This window comes from Channa argus, chromosome 2 (genome assembly GCF_033026475.1).
Source record: "Channa argus isolate prfri chromosome 2, Channa argus male v1.0, whole genome shotgun sequence".
NCBI lineage: Eukaryota > Metazoa > Chordata > Actinopteri > Anabantiformes > Channidae > Channa > Channa argus.
In genome coordinates, this window is record NC_090198.1 from 20666638 (window position 1) to 20680221 (window position 13584).

General features: G+C 37.9%; 1 protein-coding gene across 1 annotated transcript in view; it reads left to right on the plus strand.

Annotated features, from left to right (window-relative positions):
• mettl15 (methyltransferase 15, mitochondrial 12S rRNA N4-cytidine) overlaps positions 1–13584 on the plus strand; it is a 50503-nt gene that overhangs the window by 1700 nt on the left and 35219 nt on the right. Inside the window, exon 2 of the mRNA XM_067496299.1 lies at positions 2098–2349. Within this exon, the coding sequence (XP_067352400.1) occupies positions 2113–2349 (237 nt within the window). The 5' untranslated portion in view covers positions 2098–2112. The remainder of the gene's footprint in view (positions 1–2097; positions 2350–13584) is intronic.

The following is a 13584-nucleotide window of genomic DNA, read 5'->3' on the forward strand; positions in this document are numbered from 1 at the left end:
CCAAACAAAAACATTTTAAACAAGCAAACGCTTGTCAAATCCATACCTCTATCATTAGGTTACTTTAACTTTCAATGTTGTCTCTAATTTCATATAATATATAACAAACCATACTCCTCTTAGCCTAATTAGCTTAAACTGTTTATGTTTCTGATATTATAATATACAGTTAAAACCAGATTTTTACATACACTGTTTAAAAACACACAAACTTTTTTCTCACTGTCTGACATTAAATCAGAATAAGCTTTTCCTGTTTTAGGTCAGTTAGAATATTTAAATTTAAAAATTATTTCATTTGCTAATTGGTGGCGGCTGTAGCTCAGTTGGTAAAGGCAGTTGTCCCTGGACCACAGGGTGAGTGGTTCGATCCCTGGCCCCAGCTATATGTCAAAGTGTCCCTGGGCAAGACACTGAACCCCTAACAGCCCATTCCCATCCCCAGCTGTGCAGTACTGGTCCAAGCCCGGTAGAAATTGGGGAGGGTTGTGTCAGGAAGGGCATCCGGCGTAAAAACTGTGCCAAATCAACATGCGCACCGCTGTGGCCACCCTGAACTCACAGGATAAGCCGAAAGGACAAAAAAATAAAAAATAACAATTTCTATTTGCTAAATGCCAGAGTAGAGAATCTGTGAGAGAGAATCTTTTAGAGATTTTTTATGATTTTATTTTTTTTTTACTTTTACAAGTTTACATACACTTCTTTAGTATTTGGTAGCATTGCCTTTGAACTGTATGATTTGGGTCAAACATTTTGAATATCCTTCTACAAATTTCTCACAATAGTTTGCAGAAATTTTTGCACATTACTCTTTAAAGAACTGGTGTAACTGAGTCAGGTTTGTTGGGTGTCTTGCTTGCACGCCTTTTCAGCTCTGTCCACAAATTTTCTATAGGATTAAGGGCTTTGTGATAGTCACTCCAAAACATTGTCCTTAAGCCAATTTGTAACTAATTTCACACTATGCTTAGGGTCATTGTCCATTTGGAAGACCCAGTTGCACCCAAGCCTTAACTTCCTGCCTGATGTCTTGAGATCTTGCTTCAATATTTCTACATAATGTTCTTTCCTCTTGATGCCGTCTATTTTCCCTCCAGTCCCTCCTGCAGTAAAACAACCCCACGACAAAATGCTGCGACCCCCATACTTCACAGTTGGATTGGTGTTCGCAGGCTTACAAGCTTCCCCCTTTTTCTTCCAAATGTAATGATGGTCATTATGGGCAAGCAGTTTAATTTTAGTTTTATCGGCCCACAGGACATGTCTCAAAAATTAAGGTCTGTGTCCATTGTGCATTTGCAAACTGTAATCTGGATTTATTTGTGTTGCTTTTGGAGTATTGGCTTTTTCCTCCCCACGTGGCCTTTCAGCCCATGTTGGTACAGGACTCGTTTCACTGTGGATAATGACACCAGCTTCACCCAGCACCTACAAAAGTTGTGTCGCTTTTGTTCTGGGGTTGATATGCAGATTTCACACCAAAGCACGGTTATCTTTGGGACACAGAATCCATCTCCTCCCTGAGCAGTATGATGGCTGGCCTTTCCCATGTTGTTAATATTTGCGTATAGTAGTTTGAACAGATGAACATGCCAGCTTCAGGCATCTGGAAATTGTACCCAAGGTTGAACCAGACTTGTGGAGATCCACAATTCTGTTTCTGATATCTTGGCTGATTTCCTTTGATTTTCCCACAATGTCACAAAATGAATCAGTGTTTTTGAGGTGTACCCTAAAAATACATCCAGGGGTGGGCCTCTAATTAACTCAAATGTTGTCAATTAACCTATCAGAAGCTTCCAAAGCAATGACATCATCATCTGGGCTTTTCCAAATTGTTCAAAGGCACAGTGATCTTGTATGCAAATTTCTGACTTTGAAGAACATATTTAAAAAGTTCTCTCTCTCATTATTCTTGCATTTAGCAAATAGAAATCATTTTTAAAAAATCTAACTGACCTTTTCCTGACAAACAGGAAAGGTTTAGTCTGATTTAATGTCAGATAGTAAGGAGAAAAAAAAGATTGTGTCTTTTTGAACAGCTTATGTAAACATCTGGTTTCAACTGTATTTTTGTCCTAATTTGCTCCATAGATCATTATTAGGATCATGCTATTCCAGATGTCTGTGCGCTTCAACCTACTATTATGGAAAGCACATAAGACTGTGTGGAGGGAATGGAAGTCATGGAAATCTAGCCTACACTCTTCAGCAATTGTTGCATCTTCTGGTCTTGGTCCTCAGGATGGATGGGAAGAACTTTCTTCTGTTAAATCTGAAAAGCCCCTGCACACACCTGTCATGCTCAAAGAGGTGCTTCATTTCTTAGATATCCAGCCAGGTCAGGTATGTTTGCATCTTTACTACACATGTAAGCTTTTTGATGTCATTAAGAAAGTAAATTTTTGTTTATTTTTAATGTATCGAAGACTCCGAGCCAATGAGTTTCCTGTGAAAGTATTCAAACAATATGATGTGTTTTTTAAAATTTCCTATTATCATTATTCACAATAGAATGTTTTCAACACTTGACAAATTTCCACATTAAAAAGTTACCAGAATGTACTCAGACAGGCAAATCTAATGTAAGTTAGGATTGTCCACACTGATATTTGCAAGTGATTAGGTTGTATTTGTATTTTCAGGCATTGTTATCCGGTCTGCCTTGGTTGCTGTGGCAATGGCATACGCATGCAAAATCATTGAGGTGTTTGATATATTATGTTTCTTTAATGTGTGTCAGAACATTTGAAACATTTATCAGTGTCATACAATAGATACAACACCACCATTAACTACAGTTTTAGACAACAACCAACACCTGAATAGTAACACATTGCAAGCTTAAGATAACTATTAGAACTGACCTTTTTAATGAAAATTGTTCTCTTTATTAAGATGTTTGTTGCTAAGGTAAAAATCCTGTCCACTCACTATATAACGACTTGTTGTTATAAAGACACACACAAATTGGACAGGGTGACAGTATCTTGGCTTTCACTTAATGTATGTACTACCAAGACAGATGGGCATGAGTCAAAAGCCTTCTGGTGTGGCAGGCAGCTTAGGAGGGGAAGTGATGCCCCCCTCCCTCTATACTGCATGGTCAAGGCAGGTGGGGGCCATGGGTCAACAACTTAGTCAGGAATTGCGCCACTGTAAGGCTGTTGGCAGGACACAGGGTGCTGCGTCGCTCCTGCCTGAACTTTAGCACCTCTAAACTCCTCCGCTGCCCGCCCATTTGCCAACTGTCCCAAGACAGCTTGCCAATCAGATGCTATTAAAAACAGTTTGATAGATTTTTTTTGTACAGTACATGCTGTAGACCTCACTTGGTGTGACGTTCTCTGGAAATGTTGTATGGTTACATTTCGAAGTCGTGTTTTAAATGTTACTTCACCACAGGTGTCTGTTAATTTATTTATTATGTGATGACACATATGCAATGTTGCAGTTTCACTGGCTCTTTAACCACAGCAACATTGCAACCCTGTTAGGGTGCTGGCACATTGTCATATTACACACTCATATAGCTAAATTATACCTCTGTAGAGATGGCCACATGCTCTGTCAGTCTCAGGCAATCAGAAATAAAAATTCTGATATGAACTGCCATCTAAGCACTCATATTTTTGGTGGTTAAGTGATGGTGTCATTAACAGATCATTTGCTGTGAGGAGAATAGCAAAGCCTTAATATCAGTTAAATTTCCGGTGAACTTACTGGGCAGTAAGATTAATATTTTGAAAGGCTATTGTAAAATAATAACCATTAAGTGATTGTTTTTGTCAGTTGTATGAATGTATCTTATTTATGAATGGAGTACTAAAGCAATGGTGGGTCTCAAAGCAAATACTGCAGTTACACCAAAGTGCGTAAATGGAGCCTTTTAGTGCCGTGTTGCCTCCCAAACAGAACATCACTCCATAGATGTGTATGCAGGTAGCTAATTTGGATTGGTAGCCTACACTATATTTTCACAATTTTACAAATTGCAATCATGCTTGATCTGGTTTCATAGTTATATGACTTAGAGCTGCACGATGGCTTTAAGACAGTTTTCTTAGTTTTTGTATTTGTGTGATGCAGCGTGTCGAAAAACTTGGGAAATTATTATTTTTTATTTTTTGCCACAGTAGATGCAACCCTCCCGTGATGATAATACTGACATTTTTTTAACAATTGGTTAATGAATTGCAATGGACATTCATGTTCCTTGCAGGATCATGACTTCAGTCATTCCCTGACTGCATATTGTAGCTTTAATGTAGCCATATTATGATTTTTCTTGTGTCAACATTTAAAAAGACTACGTTTTAAAGCTTGATCTTAACGTATATAGAAATAGCCACTGTAAGGTAACAGTCTGGTCTATTCACTTGGGCCAGATCACTATTTTCAACATGGCAGAATGATGTACAACAGTCATGGATATCCATGATCGCACCTGTCTGAGAAGAGCAGGCCTACCTAGTGCTGTTCACAGTGAAAGCAAAGGTTCTCCCAAACATGGTGTTTATCTCTGGTCAACACCATGTTTGGGAGAAGGTTTTTAGACTGCAACTTTAGACAGCACTGTGTATAATTTCTATTTTTTGGCCTCAAACAGTAGCACAACAATGACCTTTTTGTCTGGACTTTCTATCTGACTGAAGCAACCATTTTCAGCACCGCCTGCCAGCTGTCTGGTTTATATTGTCGGACTGCTAGAAGAAGGCCAGTTTGGGTTGATTCAGAACCAAAATCTGTAAGTATATCACCAAAAAGTTTGGTCTTTTTGATGTATTATCCACACCCTGCACATAACTGGTTAGCTTAGCAAGCAGCTATAGTTGGGGTTTAGATGTGGCTGCAGATACGGCAGTTTGCTAACTACCTTGCTTATATTAACTTTCAAGTAAATCCTTACTTTTCCTCTCACACTGTAAACAGCCAGCTGCTGCTTTAGCTTGTAGCTACAGATTGTAGCTGGAGAGTAGCTGTAAACCGTAGTATAAAGGTCCTTTTCTGAAATAGTTGTTACATGCCAATGGTACATTGCCAGGTAGTTAATGTTAGATCGTATGCAGAAATACAGGAATGAATAATTGTATGTTAGTAATTGACAGTAAACTACTTGTAAACACCAGGTATGTGTGCTTATCTGTCAGATAACATATTATAAAAAGCTGGATGTGACTCATGTTTTTCTATCCACAGAGATGCTCAACAGCATCTGTAGGTACACTGCTGTCCACGAGAGAACAGAACATGTCAGAGGTAAGGATTTTTAATTAATGTATACCATCTGTCTGTTTTTCCTGTCACTAGAGTATAATATGTGCTCTAAAAGTTGCATCATGTAATAAAGAATAAGGTAAAGAATGCACTTCAAAATAAATCACTACAACATACTAAAATAGCTAAATAAAAATGCTAAAAGAATATTCTAATTAATACAACTCTTTACATATTTAGGCTAACTCAACACTGGAAGTGGAAGGAATTCATCAGTAGGGGACTGCTCCTCAGAAGCATCAAGAAGATCTTAGGGTATCCAAGGGAAGACATGCCAGGATGACCACAAGATACATTTGTGTCCTGACAGCTCTTTCACCAGCTTGCACAGCTCCAGTATACAAGGAATTGATCTGCATTATGAAAATTATGGCTTACATTTATTTATTTTATTTATTTATTGTCCTTTCGGCTTATCCTGTGATTTCAGGGTCAGTTTTCTGGGAGTTTGCATGTTCTCCCCGTGCTTGCGTGGGTTTACTTCGGGTACTCCAGTTTCCTCCCACAGTACAAAAACATGCATGATGGGTTAATTTGTGAATCTAAAATTGCCCGTAGGTGGGAATGTGAGTGTGTATGGTTGTCTGTCTGTGTATGGTGACCTGTACAGGGAGTACCCCGCCTCTCGCCCAATGACAGCTAAGATAGGCTAAAGCCCCCCCGTGAACCACATAGGATAAACGGTAACAGATATTGGATGGAAACTTACTGGCCACTTCATTAGGTACACATGTACGATCTAATGCAATCAAGTACAGAAGCCCTGCCAAGTTTGGGCCACACTCATTCATTTTAAATAGGGTGACCAAAACATTCATGATGCAACAATACAACTCCGACCCCACTGCCAACTTTGCCCAACACATAATCAACACATAGTAGAATTATCATTTTTCTGACAGTTTCAACTTTAAAACTGAGAAATTATAACATTGTAAAAGTACAATTCGTGGCAGAAGCTATCTCTTTCTCTCTCACTCTGTGTGTGTGTGTGTGTGTGTGTGTGTGTGTGTGTGTGTGTGTGTGTGTGTGTGTGTGTGTGTGTGTGTGTGTGTACACACACAGAGAGAGAGAGAGAGATAATATGTATGTTTAGTATATATAGTACAATATAATTATTTTATGGTCTTTAAATAAAGTGCTGTACTTTTAAGGAATTTCTTGTCAGTTTTACATTTGGCAATACATTTTGTATTAGACAGAAACATTTCAAAAACAGCTTTGTCATCAAAATATATGTAACTATGTTGTTAAGCTGGTGATACAGTATCAAAATGTAAAATCGTGCATTAAAGGGTAAACACCTGGTTTGTTTAACATTTGTGGACATATCTATGAGGGTCCTTAATTGTCCAAGCCATAGTAATGCTAAAGGTGCTCATAACAGTAGTACAGCCACAATAAACAAGACCGGAATTTTATCTTTATGACATTCAGACTTTATTACAGTGTTGACATAATCACAAAATATACAGCATATTACATTGTATTTTAAGGTAAACATAATTTGAAGTACTGACAAACATTTTCAAACATTATTATGGCAATAACTCTCTCAGGACTCAAAACCTGATGTTAGAAATTCTAACTCCAGCAATTTGTAATTCTATGCAAATTGCTGATCCGTGATGGTAAGGTTCATTTGTGTGTAACAACTGTATACAGTCAGTATCTAGCATTTCCCACATATACAATACACTTGTGTAGGCTGACCAAGTATTGTTTTGGTCACCGTTTTTTTTAAATCTTTTCAACAGAATGAAAACATTCATAATCTATTAGCTAACTTGAGGACTTTTTTCTCATTCTACTGCCCTTTTAGACTACATACTTTCTTCTTAAAATGTCAAGCATTAGCTCTGTTCAATTGTGTGTATGTTTAGTGTGTGTGTGTATATATGTGTGTGTATATATATATATATATATATATCCTGATCACTGAATAACTCTGAACACTGCTGATCATGCCTATAAATATACAAATATAAATATGTATCACTCTGATACCTAACCTCTCTAGACAGATGAAACCTCTTTCCTAGTAAAGCCACAAGCTGCTGTTGCATCCGTTTTAGAATTTCCTAGTTAAAATTTTTATAAAAGCAAACTAAAGCAAACACTCAGAGTTTTGATCTATATCTATGTGAAGCAAGTAGCTGTAATAACGTGAGTAGGCTGTGAATATGGAAATACAAAAATTTGTACCATTTTTACATAGCAGATATACTTGATGAACTCAGACTAAATGAGCAAATTCACCTTAGTGCCCTGCCCTAGAAGCCATAATTATTGTGATATTCACTTTAGCATAGAGCTGCTCATGGTGCTGTTGACTTCAGACCAGTGTTACTATGTAAGCTGACCAATCAAAGCAAACGGCTTGTCTGGAGTTGTGTCTTTAAGAGACATGGAGGCAAACCGAGTGTCTCAGACTGAGAGAGAGGACTGTGGCAACTGGCCATTTATGTAAGGTACTAAACTCACTGACTGCTTTGATTTTCATTCGAATCATAATGTCCCCAATTAGCTCCTGATTGGTTCCTGCCAAACTCCATCACAGCATATTTGTATAAAAATGAGGCTTTTCAAATTGTCCGGTCGTGCTGTGGTACCCTTTGCCTCTGCCCGAGCAACTATGCCAGTTGAAAATGAATGGCAGCTGTCACTGGCCAAAGGATCACTGGTAGTGTCAATGCACTGCTATTTGGATCAACAGTGTTTGCCCAATGTCTTTCATCAGCTTAACTGCACAGGAGATTGATGAGGATTTTACTGTCCTCATTATACCAGCACAGGCATTTAGTACTCGTATAATCAAGAACTCCAATGTAAGTATCACTTGTTCAGTGTTTCAGCAGAAATCAGCAAATCTAATATAATTCTTTTTAATGCTCTTTTAGTCCCATTTTTACCTTTTTTATGCCATCAACAGTCAACGTAAAAAAAAAAACATTACAGTAAAGGTTTTTGTTTTTTTTTACAGAAGAGGAATAATACATGCGTCTTAGTTCAGTAGCTTTTGATTCCAATTCTGTCTCAACATTTCTCAGTTTATTGCATTTGTCCATGTATCTTTTCCTTAGAATACTACATTTTGTTATCATTTTAGCAACGAGTGTGCTGCATTTATGTTTAACCTACTCAGCTAATTGAGCAGTATCCTTTTTGAAGGCTGTCACATACCACCATCAACACCTCCTTTTTCTTTTTCCATTTTCCCAGCTCATCTTCCAAAGCTTTCTTTTAAGGCCACACATCGCACCCTCTCTCTTCCATCTTTCTTCATCAACATAGATCCTGTATCTGGTCAGGCTGAGGCTACATGACCCTTACTTTGAAATGGGGCAGCAGATCCTTAGCCTTTGAATATGCCATGAACTGTGATCCAAGATAGCGTGACTGGACACCATCGGCCTCCCAAAATTGAACATGAACATCTAGTTGTTTATTTTGGCCCTGCATTCTTAACTGCAGAAATATGTTTATTTTTGAAGTGTGGGGCAAGTCCAAACCTTAAAATGTAGCTAGTTTTGTTCTTACCACAGGTGAAAATTTTGGTTATTTCTGAATCTGGAACCATTGTCTGGAACAGCTCTGAAACACCTTCGTTGGATACATATAAGTGGTGCTGCATGACAGTGTTTAGACACCAGAGCACCACCGCCTGCAGCGTTGCTATCAATCCAAACGATGCTCAAACATTTCTCATTTTTCTCGGTGGAGGCTACGCTGGAACGTCCGGCCAGCCTGCCCACTAATTTCCAAATGTTGAGTTGTCGAATAATTCTGAAAGCAATGGTTCCGCATGTTGCGTTCCGGATGTTTACGCTAATGTACAGTAACATATTTATTTATTTTAGAGTTCCAAGAGGTCTCCTCTTTAACTCAGTAATAATCATCGTTAAACGAAGGGATTGTGATGAAAAGGACGAAGCATGAGGAGTCCTCCTCTGGTGCACACTGCTTACGTAGGGGACCTCCTCTAGAAAAGATTAATGAGCCATCAGCTGAGAGTCTAGGGGAAAAACCCTGAGCTGCATTAGAAGAAACAACCTACCTACACTTACACTTCTGTCTCAACACACTCCCTCTTGTGGAATTAATGAGGCCATAAGTGTTAAACCTACTGTTTAGATCAACAACAGAGTATTTTAACAGACACATTTTTGGAGCAGAATAAGGCAGATTATAAGTGTTAATTGTGCTGTTGTACCTTGTACTTTTTACTTTCTGCCAATCAGCGGATGTGTATTGTCTTGTACTGACAATCTATAATTCTTAGACATGTTTGTGCTTATGCTGAATAATTTGTGTCTAGTTTTAGTCTAGTTAATCATTTATTTTATGTGACATACATATAATTATACTAGCGAAATTTGAGCATTATCCAAGGCATTGGGCCAATTGTCTAGAAATTTCACACATTTCCTCCTGTTCATAGTTGCTGTCTGTTTTCTTAGTTGTTTTTATGTTCAGCTACATACAGTATAGAACGTTAGATTTATCTCTGTACTGTCAAAGGCATGAACATTATATTGTAAGGAATTTTTGCCAGCTGTTAGGACCACCAAAGCACCAGAACTTTTAAGACTTTCACAATGAAAATAAAAAAAGCATTAATGCCACCTTATGCAGGAAGCAGGTGGGTGCCGATGTGGAGCTTGCACACCATAAATAGCACAAACCAGGCTAGACTCATGATGACAGTGAAAATCTAGCACAAAAATACAGCAAAACAGGCAAACCACAAATCACAGGTGTACCTTGTTAAGGCCCTGAACCACAGCAGACTTAGTTGAGTGCTGCGTTTTTCACTTCCCCTGTTATTTGGGTTATTTGGCTGGCTGTATTTCGGACACATGAAAAGACACTCTGTTCTTTGGGTAGATGACCACATAACACTTCACCAGCTGCTAAGTTCTACCTTGTATCTAAAAATGCAAGGTATAACATGGTAATTATTTAACTAGCTCATCATCTGTTTTTATAGAACTTAACCCAATTTTTACATTACATGGCAAATGGATAGGGTTAATATGATGATGTCTCAATAAAATGAATGAGCAGCCTTACGGCGGTTTTTGAGTCTACTGAGGTCAGACATTTTAGTACAGTATCTGTGAGGTGTAGTACTATTTTGCAAAAAAACAAGGTGAAATATAATCTTGTCTCTTCAAATTGGTTAAAAGGTAAAGCTAATTAAGAAATGTCTTTAGGAATAATTATGAAGTACAGTAGTAATATTTATTTTTATAAAACAGTGGGACATTTTTTTTAGTTTGTATAGTCAGTATCAGTGATACTGCCTGAGACTCATTTGTCATGTCCAATATAAATTTGTATCCGTATTATCATAAACAAGCAACTTCTTTGTCTCTGCTGAATTTGCCATCCCAACTTCATCTGGGTCTTGCCAATGTTTTTTTTTTTCTTTACACTCCTTTTTTGGAAGCACTGAGTAGTGAAAGAGGAGGCCGGTAAATAATTGATCCTTGTAATTAAACACTCCAGCCAGGGATGCTGGGGCTGATTGACGGCCAGATATTAGGCCCTTGTCTTGTAAGGTTGCAAGTTTAGTCTGAGGTTATCAGTGGCCAGAAGAGTCTTTCTCCCTCCCTGCCTCATTACTTTCATGAGTAGACCATTTCATAGTGGAGAGGTGGGTGGGGGTGTGGTGTGAAGACAGTCTGGGACTTCATTAGCCAAATGGGGTGCTACAGTCTAGAGAACACCAATTCGTCCAGCCTTACTGAGCAGACAACTCCTTTGTGGATACTTCACCACACTGTCCTGTAGAGTTGCAGTAGTTCTTTCATCTTACACATTCTTCAGCTTCAGATTCCCTTGAACAACAGCTTAAAGAAATAAAGCAAACTTTTCCGCATCTACCCAAGCAGATGGTGTCTAACAAAACTTAGCTCAAGTAAACCTCCCACCCTCAAGCTATATTGGCTCACCTTTCAGTTTTGCTACATTGCTTACAAAGCTGTATATTACACTTATGGTAAGTACAGTTTAATGTCCAATAAAATGTAATAGCTCCTTTAAAAGTAAAATAATTTTCTAAATGTTGCACTTTATCAATGTGTGATCAAGTGTGCCTGAACAACATTGACTGTGTGTGTGTGTGTGTGTGTGTGTGTGTGTGTGTGTGTTTGTGTGTGTGTGTGTGTGTGTTAGACAGAGAGAGACAGAGAGAAAAAGCATCTCTTGTACAACTGATGAATGCACATAACAGTGTATAGCACAAGGGTAAACTGAAACATTCTGCTGCTACAACATCAATTACCGAGATATGCATTTGCATAGAGCTTTAATAACAATTATTGAAATAGCATAAGTCTATATTCACAAGCGTCCAATATTGCTAAACTTGGTAAACATAAAGTGGAACCCATCCTTGATGCTGAATTGATATTATTATAGCAGGTTTTATTGCAATATTTACATTTGTTCCTAGTGTGTGAGTGTGGGTATGCTAATCAGATACATGCCCTGTGGACAGCTGGATTGAGATGACTCATTCCTGCAACACATCTTCAATTGGTGCTTGTGTGAGGTCCAACTGCATTATCTCAGTGGTCTTTCTTTTAAATACTCTAAGTTCAGGTTAATAGTATAGTAAAACATGCATCATTTATTCTACTTGCTGTTTATTATTGTTAAAGTATTGTGTATATTCATTGTAATTTTTCTGTTTGATTCTGGCCTTTATGAAATGGTTACAATACTTGTCTTTCTATTATCCTATGTAAACGTACAGAAAGCCGAATATGCCAGCTAGTTTGGACTTGCATAAAAGGATTTCTTATAAATGTTTAGATGTTTTGGTGTTCTTTTTTGTCAAGCATCCAAAATAACGAAAAATAATTATATTGCCATGTTCATGAATATTTTACACTTGTTTTTAACTGAGTCTGCCACTCAAGCATTCTCAGTAGAGCTCAAAGATCGTGTGTTTTTAATACATTGCTGCAGTAAATGGTTTGTGGTGTTAGATGTGTTTTCTCTCTTGCATAAAATTGTGTTTTAAATGCAATCTCATTTAGTTGTACCACTGCTGTTTACTGTGAAGTCTAGCCACATTTACTAGTGTTATTTGGCTGCCATATTGTAAACATTATAAACACGATGATGGACATGTCAATGGTCATGTAGATGGACGTATCCTAAACTGCAAACAATAGCCAGCTTATGATTGCTTTTTGTGTAATGTCATCAAAGGTGCGGCACACTTCCCAAAAGCGATTTGTGAGTGCTGCTTAGACACAGATCACACACGGTAGCAGTGTCATGTTTCAGAAATGATTGCTGCTCTCAAATTGCACCTCAGATCGCCACCATGAGGGTAACCATTTTTGGCTGGACTGAATTGTATTGCCAATTGCAAGATGGACTAACATGAAGTTTGGTATAAATATTCATGCTCCCCACAGATATATCTCACTTGCCTTCTCTCCTTTCCTCTTGTAAATGGTAAATGTCCACTTATATAGCACTTTTATCCAAATTGCTTTACAATGTTGCTTCTCATTCACCCACTCTCCTGCCACCATCTTGCCCTTAGTAAATGTCCCACATATACAAGATAGGTTGGAACATGTATAGACATACGTGATCCCCTGGGGATGAATCCCAATTACTTTTTTTTTCTCTGACTTAATCAAATTTGGGTGATAATTTCCCTTTGTCCAAAACTTTGAAAAAATGATGACCTTTTTACAATTTGTTTATTGTACTATGCCATAAATAGGAGACTTGTGTGCAAGTCCAATTGTGGAACTTGGATATTTGGTTGTAAAAATAAGTTGAGAATATTCCGTCATGCATTTAAAACAGGTGTGATGTATTATTTCTTACTGATCTTCCACAGCACATGTTCCTACATATATTGTGTTTTTTTTATTAAAATGCTGTTGCACATTTTCCAGTTACAGTGACCTTATCTGTGTAACCAACATTATCTATATTCCCAGCAGCATCCAGGTGAAGTGCTGTTGTTCTTAGCTGGAGTGCTCTCACTCCTGGCCTACTCTGTTTCCTGGCTAATTTGGCACAGAAGAGTATGTCTGCTTGACATTACATGACACTACTGACCTGAACCAGTAGTAGACAATTCCTAGCTTCCTTCTCACTGTTCTTACACCATGTCTATCTCTGCAATTCAACTAATGTCCCTATTGGAGTTTGTTTAGTATATACTGTAGTACAAAGACTAAGTTACCAAGTAACTATCCTAAAATTAGCCCCTTAAATATAAGCTTGGATATTCTTGATCACAAAAAAATGGCTTAGCCATCTCCC